This window comes from Drosophila bipectinata, chromosome 2L (genome assembly GCF_030179905.1).
Source record: "Drosophila bipectinata strain 14024-0381.07 chromosome 2L, DbipHiC1v2, whole genome shotgun sequence".
Lineage (NCBI taxonomy): Eukaryota > Metazoa > Arthropoda > Insecta > Diptera > Drosophilidae > Drosophila > Drosophila bipectinata.
The window spans coordinates 6,584,548-6,607,428 of NC_091736.1; the positions used below are offsets into that span (position 1 = coordinate 6,584,548).

At 40.6% G+C, this 22,881-nt stretch overlaps 1 protein-coding gene across 3 annotated transcripts in view; it reads left to right on the top strand.

Moving 5' to 3' along the window:
• Window positions 1-22,881, top strand: part of fred (friend of echinoid) — a 93,518-nt gene that overhangs the window by 37,024 nt on the left and 33,613 nt on the right. For all 3 annotated transcript variants that reach the window (XM_070276984.1, XM_070276985.1, XM_070276986.1), the window contains exon 3: window positions 9,136-9,337. In XM_070276984.1, the coding sequence (XP_070133085.1) occupies window positions 9,136-9,337 (202 nt within the window). The remainder of the gene's footprint in view (window positions 1-9,135; window positions 9,338-22,881) is intronic.

A 22,881-nucleotide genomic window follows, 5' to 3' on the forward strand; every position in this document is an offset into this window, starting at 1 on the left:
CGCCCCCCTACCAGTTCGTTAGTTTTCCTGAGCCATGTGTGTGCATATATGTATGTATGCGAGTGTACTTGTATCTCCTTTATTTGTCCGACTTGTTTCTCTGCTTTTCCTCTGTTTGGTTTTTGTTTCATTTTGCCAGCATGGGAGGCAAAAAATGGAACTCATTACGTATACGCAACGTGGCGTGTCACGTAATTTACGCTTGGCTGGCATCGGGCAATTGATTTGTGTTCTACAACTGATTGCCCCACTGCCCTCGAGGCTAATATTGCCACCAGTGCCTCCCAAACTGTGGTCACATCCTTTTTTTTCGCAGTGTTACTCGTTATAATGTATGCATTCAAATTTAATTTTGTTGGCATAGAAAAAAACGGATAATACAAAGAAAAAGGTTCAGGTTGTAAATGCTCAACGCTTATCTCAATGAAAATCCTTAAGGACCTCATAAATATTTACACTTAAAGAAAAATTGAGGTACTTAACAAAATTTTAAAAGTTATAAGCTTAAGTTTAATATTTTAAAAGAACTCTTACTTATTAGTTTATCAGATTTTATCTTTTACTTCTCAGTAAACATTTTCCTTTTCTTCCAGTGTCCTTATGTGTGAATAAAATTCGAGCCTTTTTTTGAGCCTTGTGGTCTAAAATGCTTAGCCGCATTTAAACTCCTGCCAGCCCAGTCTCCTTTCTAGTCCGTATCCCTCTGGGTCTGTGTCAAGGCGCAAGATAGTTTCAAAAGTGATTTGGGTACACTTTTGGGACTTGGTTTTTGCCCAAAAGCACCTCCTTGCCCCTCCTTTTCCCAAAAAACTCTCTGGTCAACGGCATATTAAATTAAAGCGTCTGGTCTTTGTCCTTTTTTTGTGGGGCCAGAATTGCCCAAGTGTCAGTTGCAAGTGTCAAAGGTGCTTCTGTTTTTAAATTATCCTCAGAGCAACGAAAAACATGACAACAAATTTGTGTGAATATGCGTTTAGCCACAGAAAATTCTATTTTCCTTTTTTTTTTGGTAGATAAGCGTCCTGTCCGCTCGAGTCCCTCAAAAAATATGGAACAGGGCAAATTATGCAGAAAACAGAAAATATGAAAATAAAATTTTGGTACAAAAACAAGGGTCGAGAGCTAAACTGAAATGGTCCAACTCCTGCTTGTAAAGTGAATCTGTTAAAAGATTATTCTAATGGAAAACTCATAATAAATACAGAGGAATGGATAGAACGGTGCTGAACTGCCCCAAAAGGACTAGAGATATTCTTTTGGTCAGAACGGTGCAGCATAAGTTGAATAATTTGCAAGATTTGTTAGTCTAAATAAACCTATTTGAGAATTTATTAAAAGTTTAAAAATTATCCAAAAGAAAATACAAAATAAATTGAATTAAATTCGTTTTTAATAGTCTATTCTATAGCCAGTTTTATTGCTTTCTTATTAAGTTAAGTTCTTAATTAATTTAAAAACCTCAAAAGTAATTAAAAAACCGGAAAAATGGCTTTGATTTGTTGAGCGCTTGGCCATGGAAAGTAGAGTGCAACAAAGAAAATGCTCAATTAGTTGCGCTCTCACCGATATGAGAATTTTTGCAGCAGAGGGAGAATGCATGCCACAATCACCCATATAGCCACACACCCACAACACACACATACAGAGTGGCCTAATTAAAAAGCATAATTTAATTAAGAGGCGTCAGCTGGTGCTTGACAAAAACAAAAAGCGGCACCGAGTGGAGGCCAAAAACTTGTAGCATATGCCACAAAACAAGGACTGAAAAGTCAGCTCTCTTTCTACGGCATTCTGTGTTCTCTTTCCTTCGTGTAAATGCCATCATAAATTGTGTGCAGCAAGTGCTGCAACTACAACTATAGCCAGCTGTTGTTGCTGCAGGTTCATGTTCGAAATAGTGAGGCGCACAAAAGTGTGCAACATGAACATGATAAACATTCAGCACGACTGACTGACTGCATGCAACTGAAACGTTCGGAATATTTAGCATTATTTAATTTCCAACAAATTAAGTTTAATGTTTTACAACTTAACCGCATGATTTATGCAGTCCGAGTGCCCAGTGCCCGGCCCACTCAATCACTGCACTCCATTGCGGCTTCCTTTGACAATTTTCGCACAAATTATGCCAAATTAATGGCACAGCATAGCTGCAGAAAATATAGAGGAATGCTGGCCAAATGATGACAATTGAAACGGACCCTGGCAATTGTGTTATGCAAGAAATGGAGGTCAAGTGCCATAGTTGACTCAAATGGTAGTTGTTTTATACTCTTATTACACAATTTTCCAAGGAAATGTTTAGGAATTCAAATTTATTTTAACATTTTAAAGGGAACTTTAATATTTTCCTTTAATATGGTATTACTATTCGAGTTATTCCTTCAATTTTCAAACAATAAGGATGCCTCATCAATTAAGACACCTCAGAATTCCGTATTCCGTACTCGATCTGCGGATATCTTTGTCTGGCAAACTGCATTAGCATTTTCAGATATGCTATCCATCTCACAGGCACTCGAATCGCCGGGCATGTGCGGTCACCATAGGCATATTCTCGGGCAGATTCTTGGTTTCTGTTTGTGCCTCTTGCAGCACCGCCCCCCTAACTCCCCTGACCTCCTGCTGCTGCCTTAAACATCGTCCATCTGTGCGTGCCTTATTGACTTGACTTGGCTTTCAACGCAGCAGCCACAAAGTCAATTCTCTGAATGGATCCACAGTCTCTTAGCCGGCGGATATGAGAGTGCTGGCAATAGTTTGATGAGGAGGGGGTGTCTTGCACAGAAAAAAATGGCAATTTAAAAACCAAATTATGCTTAAATGAGATTTAATTTGCATTAAAAGCTAGATAGTCCTGTAAGTACCATGAGTTCTATGTTCATTTATTTCATTATACTTTAGTCTTGCATTTTTCTTTCTTGTTGAAACTCGATATAAACACTCTTGCCCAAAATACCAGAAATGAAAGTTTTTGTTTTTGAAAAACCAAGTATCCTTTGAAGAAATCCTGTTTCCAATATTTTTGTTTTTGTGCAAAATAGAGGCATACTCCTGTTCACTTTCAGCATAAATGAAGTTCCATTCGCAATGTGACGTTGATTTTTCATTTCAATTTCTTGCCATTCGAGTGCCTTGCCTGTCGTCTCCATTGCGACATCGCATGGTGGCCCCCTTTTGGCTTAAATACCCCTCCAGCCCCCCGCCATCATTGTTATCCCCATTCTGAAAATGTTTACTTTGCACTGGTCGCATATAAAACGATGGTGGAAGGAGATGGAACTATGGCAGAACTGCTTGGTAGTCAGTCATGGGATCCAAATGGCTGAGTATAGGTAGAGCAGATGATAACCCAAGCCCAGACCCTTAGTCCTCTCCTCCTGGTCCTTGGTTCTGTGTCAGTGTGGGTGTTTGTGTGCGTTTGGGTTTTAGTTGGCTCGGTTTGCTTTAACTGTTGTTGATACGGTTTCCGTTTGTCTAAAGCTCCATGCGGCACTTAAGTGAACTTTAAACACTTTTATTAATGGCATATTATGTAATATACGTACCCTGGATGGCGGCATCCTTTCTCTTTCCCATTCTCCCTCAGGCCTCGTCTTGCTGTCTCCCTCTAAGTGGATAGGCAACTTTTGCCAACATTACTAGCTGCAAATGTTTTAATTAAAGTGAAATTGGGTATTCTGAGTGGCACACAAGTCCTTACATCTTCGTTCCTTTTTCGCTTTAGCCCCTCCCGCTCCTTCTAGCCTGTTCGTCCTGTCCCGCTTTGGCCTGGCTCTTTCCCTTTTCGCCACCAAATCCGCTGCAATCTCAACTGCCAGCGTTTTAGCCAGATGTTACGCATACGCAGCGTAAAAACTTTTCCCATGCTTCCATCCACCAGCCAGCCAGCCAGCCAGTCATAAGCCATGGAGATGAGGAAATCATATTTTCATTTCAGGCACATTAGCTGCGAAATGTGATTGGAGTGGCAGATGGAGTGTTTATAAAATAAGGAATATTTTAATATTTTAAGGAGGTCAATTAATTATGTTGTAATCTTACTAAAAATTAAAACTTTTTTATGTATATATTTTTAATAGGTTGTGGTTTTGAGGAAAAATAGTATTCATCCCAAAATCTGTAAATTACCTCTAAGAGCATTACTTGTTGGATTCTATCGGCCTTCCCCCTTTTTTTTTTATTTCACTTGCGGTCTCTACCATTGCTTAGTCATCTGATAGTCAGATTTGCAGTCAGTCACATTCCACTTGCCACTTTTAACCCGTTTTCAGTCCATTTTCCAACTTGTACTGCAGCAGACTAAGCAAATACCTGGATCTGGCGCATATTACGCATACGCAACGTTTGCAGTTAATTTGCAAAATGTTTCATATTGTCGACCTCTTAATGAGATGTCTCAGTGGCTGGAGACTCTTAAAAATCCGCAGGATGTGTTATTAAATTGCAGTTGCCTCCTTTGTTGGCTTGTTTGCTCTTTTTTCGATCGACTGGCGGACCAATTGCCATTCATTTTATTTCCCTGTATCGCTTATTATGGCTTATGTGTGGTAAATATTTGTCACAAAAGGAGAAGCTTCGTCTGATTGTCAGAGAGCTCATGTTGCAGTGGCGGTGGCAGTTGCAGTTGCTGGAGATGCAGCTGCAGTGTGTTGCTGAGCGTATAAACAGCCATATGTTGAACCCAAAGGAGATGTTTGTATTTATATACATGTATGTGTACTCCTTCAGCCAGTTCTTATCCTGCCGACAAAGGCTCTTCCCAGTCGCTTTGAGAGCGGCACTAAAGACTTATGGCATTAGGGCATAGCAGCAACAGAAGCAACACCAGCAACAGCAACATCAACAACCGCAACAACTTAGCGCATGTCAGCAACACATTACATGGAATACAGAGCCAGTCATAAACTTGAATGGGCCAACAAGGATGTGGTCAAAGAGGGGCAAATTATTAAGTAGAAATTTAAATTTTAAGTACATTTATAATAAAGTATACACCTATTTATGGTTTGCATTATGGTATACCTCTGAGTCAACACTTCCCCAAAAGCCATTACGAAATTGCGTCACAAATGTGAACCCAAAAACTATTACTCCCAACCCGAACCTTCAAAAACCATAACTGCACCTCCTAGCTGTCGTAAAGCCCAAAACCTGCCCAGATTCCAAGTAACTTATACTAGATTTAATCCCCTTTCAAGTCTTAAGCTACGACCATGACAGAAATACACTCAAATACATATATGTAGTTGATTTTCAGACGGCAATTGCTATTGTTGTAATTGTTATGAGTAAAAATTACAAACAGATGCAGGGGGATATGGAGCCAAGAAACTTCAGCAACTCCGAGGTTAAAAAGTAATATATTTTACAACAACAATGCCAGGCGGCGAGACTACATATTATATTTATGCCACACCCACCCACACACCACACACTGCCGCTCAGCAACAACAATGGCTGTTGTTAAAAGCAGAAATTCGCATTAAGCTGAAAGAAAAGCAAAAGCTGGACAAAGCCGAAGGAATATTTTGAGGGAGATGGTGTAGAGAGTGTGGAGAGGAGAGGTGAGTCAGTGAGTCAGGGGTTGTCTCAACATCAAGGAAAGCCACAAGCAAACGAGCCGAGCAGCATGTTTTAAGTGTAATACACACACATAGAGAAGCATACACATGAGCACACATTAGATGCATTGCTCGGAAAAACATTTTCCTCACTCATCCCCTCATACCAGAGGATCGTTGGCGTTGTAGCATGAAATCTGTTTTAAAAACTCTAGACAACACACTGCATGCACACACAATGCCCACATAAATGCTATAACTCTTCGCTACGCACAGAAGTCTTCCACACTTTATGCGAAATAAATAATTACAAACAAGTCAAGCAGACACCGCCAGAAAATGATGTGGAAGTGTTGGATGTTTTATGAGTCTTAAGTAAGGGTTTTTTTGGGGGGCAAAGGATACCGGAATTGCTTCAGGGGAAATGGTTACCAGAGTGCATTACACTTTCGGTTGCATATTTGACCTCACTAGAGGGGGGAATAAGTCATTCGGAATGACTTCTTAGATAATTGCTATGGATTTTAGATTTTATTAAAAGTAATTATTCTTTATTTTCAACTCATTCCTCTGCAAGAGCCAAGAACATTTGAACTTCATTAAAATTCCAAATCATTCCTTTGACTTCCTTAGCCATTTGTGTTTATAAAGCTAAGGCGTCGTCGTCCCAAAACAAAGTCAAACTCACAGCATACGCAACAAAAAAAGCTACCACAGCCAACCAAACTAAAAAAAAAAAAAACTAAAATAAAACTAAAACAAGAGTTAAAAAAGTTGCACTATTTTTTGCTCACAAATGTGTGTAAAGTTTTTTGTTGTTTGCTTTGCGGTTTTGTTTTGGTTGCATTTGGCCAGACTTGACTTTTGCTTTGGCATCTTTTTGGCCCAAACGAACCCGTTACCCTCTTTCGTAACACTCCCCCCCTTGAAAAGTGCTAGTGAGATGTGTGCACTTGCATTTATGAATGTTTAAGCATTTCGAAGCTGAACTCAACTCAACTGAACGGAGTGGAGATAAAGTTTTCAGTTGTCGTGCCGGAGCGAAGAGGGAACAATTGAAAAATTCATAAAGCCGCCAGGAAAAGCGAGACGAAGTAAAACTTTTACCGAAACTCTAATGATGGCTAATTATTACAAAATACACACACACTCCATATAATATATGAATGGGGGGAGAAATAAGTTTTTACCCAAAAATGGCTGGCAAACTGTGATGGAAAACTTTTGTATGCAAACAAAGTTAATTTACATTTTAAAATCCATCAGATTGCAAAAGCTTGTTTAAATAATTGCAAAATACAGCGTCTGCCTTACGGTCAGAGAAAATTACTAAAAATATAAATACAATTCTGGGAAGTACCAGAAAAAAAAAACTACAACCTCGAGGTCTGGCCCAAAAAAGTGTTTTTCTTTTGACTTGCTTATGGTAATTTCCACACCCATGCCCCTCCAACAGTCTGTCTGTTTCCAAAATCAACTTATATAACCCAAATGAAATCTATATGGCAGTATACGAATGTATGCATATCCATATCATGCTTACGTATGCACAAATGGGCGAGTGGGGGCGTGGTCACTGCAATGTAGCCGAAAGCCCCCATGGGGAAAAGTGAGCTTGTAGTCATAATTATTTGGATGGAAATATGTAAATCGGTAGCTAAAGCAAATGTTAAACATGATTTGCTCTCCACCAGTGTTGATTTTGCTAAAATTTCACATTGCCTTCAATGATCGAACTGGGATTTTTACATCTAATTGATTTGATTTGGATTGCAAATTCCCCTGATTAGAAGTTGTTGGAAAATTGTGTGCAAAGTGGTGTGATTAAGCCAGATAGCTGGTTACCCGTGAATAATAATTTAAAGAGTTTATTTTGAGAAATGTTTTTAAATGAAAATATATACTATAATAAAGGTTATATTAATCTGTCAAGTTGATTTTAAAATCACTGCCAAGAAAATCAACGAAACACGCGTCCTACAAAAGCAAATAAACCGACAAGGCCGACAAGGTTTTTATTTTATTTATAAATATTTTAACCGCTTTTTATGTCGGCCAATGAACAGAAATTGTTAATTACAGCATCTGTAAGCGGGGCTGGATAAAATCCTATACATCATTCAATTAAAAAAGATGTAAACAGAAAAAAGGGGATGCAGTTGCCGAAAATAAAAAGTGCAGCATACATTTGAGCGATGGCAGCTCAATTTAAAATTCAACCACATACAGTGCATTGAGTTTGTTTATATATGTTTTATATATATTCCGAAAATCTCAACACAATAAAGCTGTTGCTTTGGCCATCCTTTTGTTTATATTTTTTTTCGAGCTGTATAATATACGGGATATATCGGAAAAAACGAAGCGTAACAGTGGAGAGCTAGTGAAAAATATCCACAAAACATACACATTCTGGAATGGTGGGGAATTGCACAAAAAACAGATTTGCTTCTCCAACAAAATACATGAAAATTGAGCAAAGTGAAAAAACAAGGAGAGCGCAGAATATAAAAAGCAGAAACACAGAAAAAACTAAAATTCAGGCAGACAAATTAAAACTAAGCGCTGCATGAGCAAACAACCTCCCTTAACCACTACTTCCCGTACTACGCCCCCTATCCACTCGACCCAATGGCGTCCACTCGACCATTTGCTCCATTTAGCTGAACACACACACTCAAACCTAGCACTCACACACATAAATACTCCCACAATCACGAAATATAGAAACTAAACGGCGCACCGTTCTTAGTTTTTTTTGACCGGTGCTTCTCAAACTGTTAAGCGACCACAATGCGGCCAGTAAGAGCTTCAAAGTTTCATTTTCCCTCTAACCCTAAATCTATGAAATTTTTGATTGGAACTGTTTTTGGGGAAACTTATTTCTATAGTTGTCTACCAATTATGCAAAAATGCGTCCTATAAATGACCAACTGACACTTCTAAGTTAACATAGAACTTTTACTAAAATTCGATAAAAATGATTACAGTACATCACTCCAAAATCTATTCGAAATCCTTTTCGGGAACACAAACCAATTTGAATGCAGTTGTTTCACTTCCCTGTCCATTCTGTTATGGTTGGTGTTGCGCGTGAATTATTCATTTTTGTGGTAGAGATTTACAATTTCCATGAGTTGTACAATACCATTCGTTTTTTTATTCCATTTTTTTGGAGCTTCGTTGATTTTCTATTTTTTTTTTTTTTACAAGGAGTGTTTGTAATATTGATTTTCGTTTTTGCCCTGCTGCGTTAATAATACCGAACAAATAAATCAAATCAGTCCAGCAGCAGGTATATATCAGTGTTATTTTATGAATTTTTGTACTGGATTTCGACGGGCTTTGTTGTTAATTAAATGAACGCAAACTCTACGAATTTGCGCAGGGTAATTGAATTGTAGTTACAGGATAGCCGGTAGTACAGAGGTAGTAAACTAAAAAATATACAATTGATGGGTTAGGTTTTGAAAAACCATTTTTTTTTTACTGAGATTGTTGTTTTTAGCATTTAAAGAACGATAATTTTAATTTTTTGCTGTGCACTAAAAGGTCTACCATTTCATTCCAGGTCACCTATGGCTCTCCATTGGCCTGATCTCCGGGGACGATTCGCTGGACACGCGTGAGGGCGTCGATCTGGTGCTCAAGTGCCGCTTCACCGAGCATTACGACTCGAGTGACTTCACCTTCTACTGGGCACGCTGGACCTGCTGTCCCACATTGTTCGAGAACGTGGCCATCGGCGATGTGCAGCTCAATTCGAATTATCGGTAAGTGCCTCCGTATACATGTACAATGTACATCCTGGCCGTGTGTTTGTGCAACGGGCTGATAAATCACAGACAGCCTCATAAATTCAACGCTGATGCCTGATGGCTGTCAATGAGCAATGACATCGAGGATGTTAAGGCTGCAGGTTAAAGGCTGTTCCCAGTGCGCGAGAGGACATTTATTTAATTGCCAGGACGCAAAGGATTGTTTTTCCGCGCGATAAAAGATGAAAGATGCGCCTCGAAACTCCCGTGCTCTCTCAACTGTTAAATTTATTAAAATTACCAACGACGAGTACAAGAACGCCAAGAGCGGCCATGTCGTCGCAACGTCATCGATGCCATTGTACATCATTAAATGTTCATCTGGCTGACGATAATTCATTACCCCCACCAATCGGCCAATCGGCCGGGTGGTGCAAACAAGTTGATGGCTTCCCATCTGGGAGCCCACACCTACCCGTCCACCCACACTTTCATTTCATTCTTCTGAGCCATCAGGCGCAGCTGTTGGCCCAGGAATTCTAGGTTGGAAAACAAAATTATTGTTATGCCATCATTGCGACAATGGGGGCAGACACAGAACGAGATCCAAGGATGAAAAGTGATTTGAAAAGTTACAAACTTTGCTAATGAGAAGGGTATGCTAAAAATTTAGGAATAATAACAGAAAGTTCAGGGAACTTAGAGACATACTTGAATAGATATATATTTTTCTCGCTAATTTCCATGCCTTATCCCATTGTCTTTGGATATTGGTAACACATTGCGTATCCGCCATGGTGGCTCCCTTCTTGCGAAAAGGGAAACGAGTGCGGATTGAATCCTAAAGTCCTTGGGTGGAAGTGGTGGAACTTTTCAAACTGTTTGAATAAAGTGCGTTGCTCGGTTTTGCCGGCATATTTATTTATTAATCATAATAATCATTTTCCACAGTATTTTGAGCGTGAATAAACAACAACAAAAAGCGCCGAAGAACACAACAAAAATAATAAAACATAAAGGGCCAAGGAGATGGGGCTGGGTAGGGCAGGAAAATATTCAATGCGGCGTATGCTGCAAATCGTTTGGAAAATTTCAACAGGCCATTCAAAATACACGCCAGACAAAGAGCCTCTTATAAGGTGGGAAGGGCGACAGACCACCAGAGGACAAGAGTAATAAATAAATGATTCAAAAACATACTCTTGGATACATATACAAATTCAGATACAGCTACAGATACCAAAGCATGTACTGCATGTTCTCGCTAAGTAGGAAAAGCCGCAGAACATGCAAATGCCAAAAACGTGTAAGAAGCAAACACGACTGCCAAAAATACAACAAGAATTATTATAACAGAATTTTGCTAATCGCGCGTTAAACAATTTGCTTGATTTATGTAGTCCCAGGATCCAGACTAATGGTCTAAGTCCTTTGGTGGGAAAAAACAGGCGCAGTTCCATAAAAATATTTGGGGATGTATGTAAAAGTGATGGCTTTAAAATGTTATACACACAAGAGGTTTGTTTTGATTTTCTTTATTTTTGCCATAGAATCCAAGCCATAAGTCTCTTAACGAATAAAATAACAAAGCAATTTCTTACAGAAAACTCAAAAATCTCATCTGAAACCTGAAAGAAATAAAATTTCCAACCACAAGCATTCATCTCACCCATTTCTTGTTTTTCTTAAAGAAAAACCCGATGGTTAAAGGTTCTTTTTGTCAAGAAAAGTCAAACTAACTGGCCATTAGGCAACATCCACTGCCTAGGGCAATGGAAAGCCAACAAGTTCGAGTTGTTAAAAGGCCATCAGATTGCTTTTTATTTATTTTTTTGCTCAGTTTTTCCACTGAACAGCCATACATTTAGTCATTGACAGGAGGCGGTGCACAAAAGGCAATTGTGATCCTTAAAAGGCGTGACCGACGGAACAAAAATCTTTACAATTTTTTATGCTCACAGCTTGCACTCGAAATGAATAGGAGAAATAGTGAAAAAAAGATGAAGGGTTTGCCTGTTTTGCATTGACATCGAAACAAAAGGCTAATTGGAATGTTAGACAAAAGGCAAGGCAGTTTTCCCTGCAACTCCATACAGGCTCAAAAATTTTCCCGGCTCCGTTTCTTTTTTCCTCTTTTCTGATCCAAGATTTTTTCCGTTTTATGGAAAATACAAAAAAATACAGGAAAATTTTCTGTTATCCCAGGCAAAAGTTTCCCAACGGTAGCAGCCGTGGCAGTAGCAGTAGCACCAACAGCAGCACCAGAAAAAGATAAATTGTTTTTTAAATGAATTCAATAAAGCGTGCCATAACAAAATACAAAATACACAAATGGGAAACACAAAAGCAAGGCGACTTTTAAGGGAGATTTGAACATAAAACGCCTATACAGTCGGCATGGCTTATTTGCATTTCAATTTGCATAAGTGGAGAGCAGCAAGGACCCACATCCACATACCCATCGGGATATATTTATTTCCATATCGGCCGATAGATGTCGCGACTGTGGGGATTCGCAACGGGTTTGGAAACAACACACGTGTTGCCGTTTCCAGGCCCCAGCCTGCAGCCAGCCCCCTTTGAAAAAGTCAGCATTTGATCTGCGGATTTTGATGTATGTCTGCTGGCAAGGTAAAGGTTAAATGTTGACCCGCATAAAAAGGCAAACTGGTAACATGAAACTGGTTACTGGGGGACATGCGGTATGGGAGAGATTAGAGGTTAGAGTGGTGCTGTGGGTGCTAAAGTCCATCCATTGATAACAACAAGCTACGTTTGCATAAATAGCAGAAATTATTGCCGCACATCCATCACCCGAAATGCGAAATGTGTCAGCTGAGCAGAGGAGGGCCCTACCCAACAGAAAAACAAATAACAAAAGGACCAAAAGGTGCCACCAACTAGGGGAAGTTTAAGGAAAATTAAGTCGATACATATAGAGCCAAATATTATACATCTATTTATATAATATATATCAAAAAAATTAATATAAAGCTTGAAATATAAATTCATTAGGAAAATTACTTGATTCTATCATTATATTTTGGATTACAATGCATGATTAAAAATTAAATATTTTTGCTGCCATAATCAATCACATAAGTCCCTGTCCTTGGAAGTATCATCATATATTGTTCTGATACAAGTAAACCACAACAAAGTCCCAGAAAAGGCGCCCAGTAGCGGCCAAATGGATGCCGTAGAAAACTGAAATTAAAAATCGATAGACAACATGAGTTTCATATTAAATTTCTTTTAACACAATTGAAAAATGCCTCCTGATGTGGCGGAAGCTTTTCCGTTTTTTTTCGGCTTGTTCTTCATGCTTTTGATTTTTTATTGTTTGAAATTTTTTTTTTTGCTATCTGTTCAGTGAAAAGCAAATTTCTTTTTTTTCGTTTTTTCTGATTGTTTTCCACGCTCCAACAGCGAAATGTTTGCGGCACTTAAACAACAAGAGGCAGCCACACAACACAACAGAACATAACAAAACACAAAATTCCAATATCATTCAACAAACTGGCAGTCAGAGGAAATAAAATGCGGGTTTGGGGTACAAGCGAGGTTGTTAAGGTCATCAAAATGACAATTTTAGGGCGGGGAACCGCAAAAAATAAGGGAAACGATATAAAATACAAAAAAAAAAAGCCAAGTATCGGCCAGTGGTCAGGGCCAGAAAGCAAACCAATCCAATTCAATCCATCCATCATTTATTGGATGGTACCAACGTGATCTAAGCCCCGTTGATGGAGCTGGGCAATTTAGAAGTTTGATGGATTCCCAAAACTTATTGAAAATAAGCAGGTCAAGTGATCAACTGGCAAAGTGGCGAAGTGGACGGGTGAAATCAATTACTTTTAAATAAGCAATTTGCCAAAATTACAAAGACAAATTGGGGTTATTAGGAAGGCTCGATGATACTACCATTATAATTTATATTTCAGTTCAATCAATACTAGCGCATTCTGTTCAAAGCCCCAAAAACCATTGAGAACTTGCCACGCGATTTCCAAAATATTAAAAGCTCCTTTCAACAAACGCTTTTAATGATTTTCACTTTCCGCGACGTATTAATTGACTTTACGACCTAGGACACAGATTTTGCAGATTTTCTAAATGCAATGCACAAACCCCAAAAGAGGCTTAGTTAGTGCCGCGCCATGTGGCGGCCATGCCCCAAGTGCGGTTCTTGCCCCATCCATTTGCCACATTTGCACATTTTCTGTTGGCGTTGCCGTTGGCGTTGCCCGTTGTTGTTCTGCCTTTTGTTGTTTTCGTGCTCGTGGCGTTGCGTAAATTAATTTTAGTCGCTAAGCGTAATTTAAAGTTAGCTTAAGCCAGCAGACATTTACATAACCACACATACGGTACTACACTGAAAGATAATATTGGTTTCCGAAAGGTTTTACCTAAGGCAGTCGTAAAGAGTAAAATGTTAATTAAAATAAAGTATTAAGACCTGGTTTGGAAGAATCCCTTAAAATCACAGACTGTTAGCTACTTTTCTCAGTGTAATCAAGCACACTTTTGGGGCATAAACAAGCATTGCAACACCAACAATAAACGGTCTTAAACTCGCCTCTGTTCCATGCAAATACGCACATGCGGTGGCGGTTGGCCAAGGGAAAAGGTCACAGAAAACTGGATCAGAGGCAGAGGTGGCCATAGCTGGCTGTGGGTGTAGAGGAGGGTAAAGTGGCAAGTGGACGGAACCGAAGGTGTCCAACCGACCGCCCGCCGGTCATGTGAAGTTCATAAAACCGAAAACCGAAAGCTGGGAGACGGAAAGGAGAGCCAGGACGGTAGGGGGAACCGAAAGCCGCCGCCGGAAGTTGTCCGCCGTACGAAGTGCGACTTGTCAACGTGTACTTCCGGCCGCCATTCTTCGCCGCAATAACCGCACAAGGCGATGGCAGTGGCAGGGAGAGTGGGTCGAAGCAAGGTCCTGGGAAACAGTAGCTGGAGCAGGACCCGTGGCCATGACACACAGGAAGCAGTTGGCCCGGCCGCCTCCTCCGCTTCTTCCACGCTCTCCACTGGCCCCCTTTTTGTCTCTCAGTTGCCAAACTTTATGAATAATTCAGTTTAAATGTTCCTTGTTTTTTTTTCTTCCGCTTTTGGTGTTGTTGTTGTCATTTGCTAACGTACACTTGGCCGCGTCGAGCTTAAAGACTTTGAAGTGAGCATTATTAGCAGAAATTTGAGGAATTTAAATGGAAGATTTGCATTTAAAATTCCAAGAGAAGAGCCATTAAAATCACGTAATTTAAAACCTTGTTGAAGATAGTTCTACTATTTCACTTTCTTAATTAAACATTTATCTAAAATTGAAATTAATTAATACTGGTGCCAGGTATCATTTTAGTTGCCTCCATAAATACACACTCGGTAATTCCAAATTGCATCAGTTACAGCCGCAATTGTCAGAAACTGCGGGAAGCTGGAAATTTGAATCGCAGCTTTGTGGGTATTTTAGCACATTACGTATACGCAGCGTTGTGCGCTTGCAAATGAGACAAGTGGCATGGCGGCACTCTCTGTCTGACAAAGTTGATGTTGCTAAATTTGTTGTTTATTATTTGCTGGCTGTTATTGTTGCAAGCTCCTCGACAATGTCGCCGGCGGCAGAATCAGCAGCATCCTTTGGCATTCCTCCTGATGTTGTCGCCGCGTTGTTTCTTGTTGTTTCGGTGATGTTCCATCGTAAGTGATTTGGAAACACCTGCTTAACATTTTGCCAAGTAGACGATGTCGACACCTCATCGTCCCCGCGCCATTCCATCTTTTACGTTCCCTTGCCTCCGTCGTCTTCTCGCCCTCTTTGTGGCGACATTTATTAAGCTTGTTGTTGCCACCGTTGCCGTTTTGTGGCCGCCATAATACAGTTAAAATGGCGAGCGGCAACCCTGAAGGGAAGCCATTAACAGGCAGCTCCATGTCTTGTCTCCATCTTCCGGTGGCGCAGCTTCCCCATAAGCCCCATAAACTTTGTCAACTAACATAAATTTTATGTAATAATTTTTCTAATCAGAAAATGAATATGCGGCAACCTGTCTTGGGGCTTCTTCTCTTTTTTGTTGATTTTCTTTCCAAGAAATTAAATGGGAAAAGTAGAACTCTTTTCAAAATAATAAACTAAAATTTATGATTTATTTAAAAACGCTTTAAAAAGTTGATCATCTTTAACGTTACGAGCTCAACAATGTGGCGACAGTGTATCTCAATTTTTAAGAGCTCATCTAAGGCAATCTTGCAAGTTTTAAATATACTTTTAAATGCCGCAAAATGGCGTTCGTGCTCCGGCTCCTTTTGCTCTTGCTCCTGCTCCTGCTCCTGCCGACTGCTGCTGTTTGTCATTCGCCGTTAAAATCAATTTACGACAAAATAAACACACGCACTGTCCTGAAATTTGCCGGCAGGACTCCCCCTTTGGAAAACCCCTCAAAACCCGCCGCCGATCCCATCTGCCCTGTGTTTGCATTGCTGCGTTGTTTGTTTGTTTCCTGCTGGCGCTGTCACAAGCACCAAGATTCAGGATTCAGTATACAGTATACAGTATACAGGACTCCGGTCCGGGTTCAGGACCCACAACTCAAAATGAGGAATCAGTGGCAACGTCTGCTGCTGTCACCTTTAATGTAGAAATATTTTTTGCTCATACTTTCGCATTGACAGACAATGAAGAGGGTTTTGCTGGGTGGTCTTCCCGGAAGCTTATCGAAAATTGGCTTAAGGATGTGTTGTGTGTCCTGGTCCTGGTGCTGGTCCTTCCAATTTAATGGGTTGACCCAAGGCGAGGTTCCGGCATTTTAATGTCCACGACAACTTAAAGTCCACCCAGAGTATAGTTTATGGCCAAACTTTATGAGGGGTGAAGCTCATTAAGTGCGAATATCGAGCATTACCATCTATATGGAGTTGCAGCCATGGTGGCGTGTGCGCTCATTAAAATCCGAAGCTCGGCACGGATTCCATGCTATCAAAAGACTGCAGCTCACAAATTACATGGCTTGAAAATATATGTTCGGTTCTTGAAAAAGATTTCTGGGGGACCATGGTTTTCAGGCAAACAAATTGGGGAAACAAAACATGAATGGGTATACCAAATTATCACATATCTTTACCAAAATAACAACTTTTTATCTTAAAATATATATTTAAATTTTGGTATAGAACTCATTTTGCAGCACAGACATCTCTTAAACCAAAATCAAATCAATTACATGGCTCCTTCACTCTAATTCTGAAAATCATCAATAACGAATGAAGCTTTCTTTAGCGATTACATCAATTTAAGCACTTTTCCGACAGAGAATAAAAATTAAAGTTTAATGAGAATGTAACCAGACAGCCAAGGACGGCATCCACTGACTCTCCATCGTTTTCCCAACTTTTCGCACAGACAGCTTAAGTTGTAACATAATTTTCGGGGGAATATTTGAGCTTTTCGCTGGTGCAGTAATTAAAAATTCAGCGCGCAAAATCAACAGGAGAAATCTGTTAACTGCTATCCCGGTAACCTGTTACCAATCAGAAGCAGAGCTGCCTGATGAGCAGGTGCTGGGACGTGCCCTCCCCCCCCAGGACGCGCTGAGGATGCTGAGGAGTTGCTCGTGTTTCCCATTTTCAACCACCACCCCCGCCCACCCGTCAGATCTGTCGGAAAATAACAATGAATGCGGTGAGGACCTGGCTTAGCCTTGAGGATTGTGCCAAGGGGGCTTTTCGCTTGGGGTTGGGGCTTCTCTCCGGCACCAGCTGTTGCCCAGCAACTCCTCATCACTTCTTCCCAAAGGCCCGGGACATTATTGTTCCCGCGAGGCCGCAGGCAACAAAAAAAAAAAGGAAACACATAGTTTCATGACGCCCCCCACCGAAAAGTCGAACTAAGAAGGTTAACGGGCATGGGGTGAGGAGGGAGTGCCAAGGGTTAAGGGCTTCCCCTGGATGACAACGCTTGTCGATGATGGCTATGGCGATGATGATTAGAACGAACGGCCGCCGAGGAGGCAACACGCAGTTGGGTCCTGTGGCCATTGCCTTAATTACGTGGAGATAAGAAACGCAAATATAAATATAGCAACGCCTCGCAGTTGGCCAAGGTACAGTGAAGCGAGATTAAGAGGGAAATTAATAAGCCTTGGCAATGGCTGGGAATTATTAGCTAATTTTAAAGATTTCCTGACACATTGCCTTTAAAGTTTAATTAAAAAATACATAAAGGAAAGTAAAAACTTTTTCAAAACATTTATTTTATTTCCTAAATTTTCTAAACTAGTTTCAGCTTGAAACATTTCCTCATCGAGTTTGGCTTTAATCTAGTTTTCCCAACTTTCACCCTTCACTGTACTAGGCCAAACCGAGAGACACAATTGGCCTTCAAATGGGTGTTGGCGGCGGAGGGAGAGGGGGGAGTGGACAGGGGGTTGGGCACAACTCAAAGTGGCAGTTGGCCCTGCGAAGCGGACGCAACAGCTGCGCTCACTAAACGCTCCGGCATAAACATAAAAAGTCTATGAAACTGTCATAAAGCAGGCAATAGAACCGAACGACCGGCGTGGGGTCTCTCCATGAAAATGGCGCGACTTTGTCTCCCCCTCCCCCCCAAACTTGCCACGCCCACCCATCTAAAGCACCCGCCTCCCCGGGGTGGCCTTGTCAGTGGCTAAAACTCATTTGTAAGGCGTTGCTCGTAAAAACCAGGAGGCGAAAAGAAAAAAATTGCTCTAAAGAAATTAGACATTGGAATCATTTCACAGGCGTAGAGAATAAAATTTACAAAAGGCATTTTTTTAAAGATTTTATTAAAAAGATGCCTAAAGACTTAAAAAAAGCACAGGTGCCCTAATAATGTAAGTTAAAAACTTAAATATTTTACGACTTTGGCAACCAGAGACTTGACATTTTCAAAAATGTCATCAACAGTGACAGACATGTATTTTTTCTCCCAGGAGTTGCCACTGAATTGTTAGCCATTAGAGCCTGGCTCTTAAGACAAACTTGCGCCTAGAAGCGAACTTTAAAATGCGAGCTCGTGAAACCCAAAACAAAAGTCTGTCTGTGGGTTTCCGGCGGAACTGGCAAAGTAAAGTGTGTGCCAAAGTATTTTTCTGGTCTGCCAAAGTCAAAAATTATCTAACAACATTGAGGGGCAAAGCGTATAGCTAAGGGGGAGTTGACTTAGGGAAGCTTAGCCATTTCATTTTTGGCCCTATTGTGTATATGTGGGTGTATACTGTACACTGTGTACTGGGTATGTGTGTTAGGAAAAGATTATGCGCTTATAATGGGTCCGCAAGTTTTTCGACCCGGCCAAATCTCTACGAAATTGGCTTTTGAGCGCACATAAAATGTGTAAAGCGAGGGGAGCGGGCATTTCCCAGAGCGAGTCCCGCTTTTGTTTGTATGTGTATTACACTGTGCAGCAAAATAGGAGAACCGGGAGCCCAGATAGGCGGAATGTTCAAACAACATACCAACACACAATTGCAAACAAAAGGCCCATAAATTAAACCAGAAACGAAGCGAGATATACTCATATGTATATGTGTGTATATGAAGCCTGGAATTTCGGGACGGGGATAAGGAGGCGGAGGCACACACACACTCCCGCTTGTGTCGTAAAACGCAGCATAATGAAACATTATAGAAATCATAAAAATCAACATCATATTTATGCATATAAGGCGGGCCACATAACATGCGACTGTCAGACAGACAAAAGCCAGAAATTGCTGCAGCAAAAAGCTAAATATGCAAAATAAAATGTGAGTAAAGAAAGTGGAAAACAGGGGGAAGACACATAAAACAAGGGAACATGAGTTAGAGAAGAAAGTGGCGAATTCGAAATACTCTCGAAAGTCTAAACAATTCATGGAATAATATCTACAAGAGTTTTATAGACTTGAATGAATTTTAAATATTTTTTAGAGGTATTTTCATAAATATTTTCTTTTATTTCATACCTATTTTAAATACAATCCTTTGCCTTATGACCTTAAACTGATATACCCCTTTCACAACTTGCCACAAAATTATGCAAAGTAATACAAAGTGTCCCCAGCATACACTCGCCCAAGATCTGTTGTGGCAGCATGTTTTCCTCACACTTTCTTCTTCGTCGGGTCGTAAATAAGCTGGCGCGGAAGAAAATTAACAGGCAGAGTTCAAGGCTGGAGAAAGTGGGCCAAAACGCGGGAGACTCATAAATTTTCTGCTCACTGCAATTTTCGTTTACGCGTCTAGGCCACACGATTTTTAACTAAAGCCGAACGACAAGCTCGCCCTTCTTTATGGAAAATGTTTTGGGAAAAAATTGTTGCTTTTTCCACACGGCTTCCAGCTGGCCAGGATTCATATGTGTGACCTATCGCTGACCAAGTCCCCATCATATTAACATTTATTTTTCACAGTCATTTTGACTGCGGCGACAACACAGCAGAAAATTTTTACAGCCATCGCTGCTGGTGCTTGGTATTGCTTTGCTCCAGATGCCACGGAAATAAAAAAAAGTGACATGGCCCCCTCCTCGCGTAAAAAAAGAGTCATAGAAAAGGACATGGCTGAAATGGGAACAAACAAAAACAGTTCGACAATGTCAACAACGAATAAGATATGCTCTATGTTGCAAGTACAAGTAGTAGAGTTTTTAAATATTATACTCTTTTTTAAAGCTATCTGCTAAACACTAGGACTTGTTTCTGCATAAAAAATAGGAAATCACATATCTCAAAAAATGGCAAACAAAGGCTAGCCGCAAGCCCAGCTGCAGTTGCCTTTTGGACCGCAAGAGCACCGAAAAAAATATCCCCAACCCTACCCCCAATGGCAATACAAGCCAGGCCACCCACAGTTCCCCTATGCAGCTGTCAGTGGTTTGACTTTTGCTTAAAGCCCTAGCCCCACCCATCCCCCCGAAAAATTGCTTCAGGCCACGCCCCCTTCCCCTGTCTGTGTCCCAGTCTCTGTCCCAATCTCTGTCTCTGTCTCTGAGAAGAGAATCCTCCAACCAAGTTATGATTTATGCACATTGCTCTGTGAAATCTATTGAGAAATCAGTGACAGTGGAGAAATATACGAAGCTGGACAGCAGATGGCAGCTGCTTGTGGGGATTCTGGACATGGAATCATGATGCATAGCTTTCCTCTTCCCAAACACAGCGCACTCTTTCGCACTCCAACGGGTCGGCTACTTAATATTGTCAATACGAAGAGTCATTGCGGCTTTTAAGCGCATACCCCTATTTTTTCCTCATTCTGCTTATGTGTCATGAATAAACATGGCCAGAGGAAATCTCAAACAAACAAATAACCACAGAAATTTGATTTTTTTTTGAGAACAAAACAAATGCCAGCTCACTAAGCCACTCAACAGGCTTATGATGGAGCCACATATCACACAGTCTCCGACTCCACGAAGTGCAATGGGAATATTTTGCCTCAGAATGAACGGACAATATCCTTTGACAATCACAACACAACTCTACAACACACACACAATTCCAGACACATTTGTCAAGTAATTGACTTTGATTTGGAATCCTGATTCTATGGCATACGGAAAAATGTGCAAATTCCCAGGGACTAATGCCTGATATTCTAAATTCCATTATGGCTTATGAAAATGCTTGAAAATGCATTGACTTTCTGCATGACTTTAAAGTAAATAAAACAGATAATAAACTTGAGAATTTGATAAACATTCAGCCATCTACAAATTTTATTACTTTCTGTTGAGGAGACCCTCATCACATCGAGACATACGAACTTTAATTTCAAGAATTTCACCTGAGATACGAGAGACATATCAGCCATAAATATGACCTTCGGTGGGAGACAGTTTCTCGTTGCCCTTATCAACACCTGGTGACAATGACACTAAAACCTTTGCCAAGGATAATGTGTGAGATGTGAGAGAGGCCGGCTGTTGCCAAAGCTACTGCAACAGTTAGTGAGGCACTCCAAGAAAATAGTTTAATAAATTAAATTAATAGTTTTATGAACAAAATAGGGAGTATTTAACAAAATAAATTTGAAAAAATTAATAGGAATATATTTAATCTAAAAAGGTTATAATCATCCACTTTTCTAAGGATTTTCTCACTGTGTACATACTTTTGAGCACGTGTGTGTGCGTCCGCTTGACTGCCTTGACCTGTCATATCGCTGTCATTTGCACACGTTTACCGTTAACGTTAAAGAGCCAACCCATACATGCACACAAAATGTATAAAGTGCGATTCACAGAGAAAATGTCGTAATGTGGGAGGAGCTATACGAGGGCGGGGTGTCTACTGTAGCCAAGGCAACAACAAGCATCCCAAAAGGTAAATAGTTTAGTTGGTAAGGCCACCCGGGATTACTAGCCATTACCACTCTAAATACGATTTTTTTCAGGTGTATTATAGTTTTAGGTTCTACATTATATTGTAGACAAATATTACCAAATATAGAGTAGTTTCTTGAACAATTTCCAAAACTAGACCTTTAAATTTTTTAGAATATTATTTCTCTCTGTGTACCTGCCATCCAGGATGAGTATCCAATCCGTGCTCTTTCGTTTGGACAGCAGATAAAGTCAACACAGATACTAGCACACACAGATGCAGATAGACAGCATCAAATTGGCAATAAGCGGCCAGGTGAGGGGCTAGTAGCTGCCGAGGTGGACATGACAACACTGGCTGGTTAAAGGCGCGACATGAAAGAGGGGCGTGGCAATGGATTCGTGGCAGGTTGCCAGGCATTTATAGAAATTTCGTGCAAGAGTTAGCGTCAATATGCCACACATAGAGGGGGCATGCAACAACTGTGGAAAAGTTTCAAGTTTTAAGAAATAAATTTTTATAGTTTTTAAGATTTTAATGTTTAAAATTAAAGCTTAAGAAGAGACATTATTATGATTTCTAGAATGGTTATGATTAGAATAAGCCGGAATGCTTTTAAAATATGCATGCCAGCCAATAAGCTTGATGGATACCAATTGTATATCCTAAACACAACTCCAAGGACCTCTTACCCCTAGGATCTAAATGTCCTCCCCCCCCTTTGTGGACCTCCCTTGCAGTCACATTTAGCATGGATGTCGCCTTTGCATAACAAATGTTAGCAACATGTTTCAATAATGAGCCCGTCCCACTGTACAGTAATACCCCTCCGGCAGCCACTGATGAGCTGCCATGGTGCACGATTGAGACATACGTTGCAACATTGGACACTAGCACCCCCTTCCCTCCTAACTCTGCCATTCACCCCTGTGGGCATCCCTTTTGGAAAGGCTTGGACAGCGTTTGAGTTTTGGAGCTGCACTGGGCACCAAATTAATCGTTTCCACTGTGCGGTTGCCCCTCCCACAATTACCCAACGCCTCCTTAAGCCAGACCCTCACCCACCCAGAAATGGGGAAATGGGGAGGGGAGGCCGAGAGAGAGAGCGTCGAGTGTATGCGCCTCATTTGTTATGGCCATTTGCATAAATAAGTCACTGGCACTGCCAGTTGGGGCCAGTTTGGCTGGTGGCGTGGGCGGGAGGGTCGTTTGAGGGGTGTGGTAGAGCGGCTT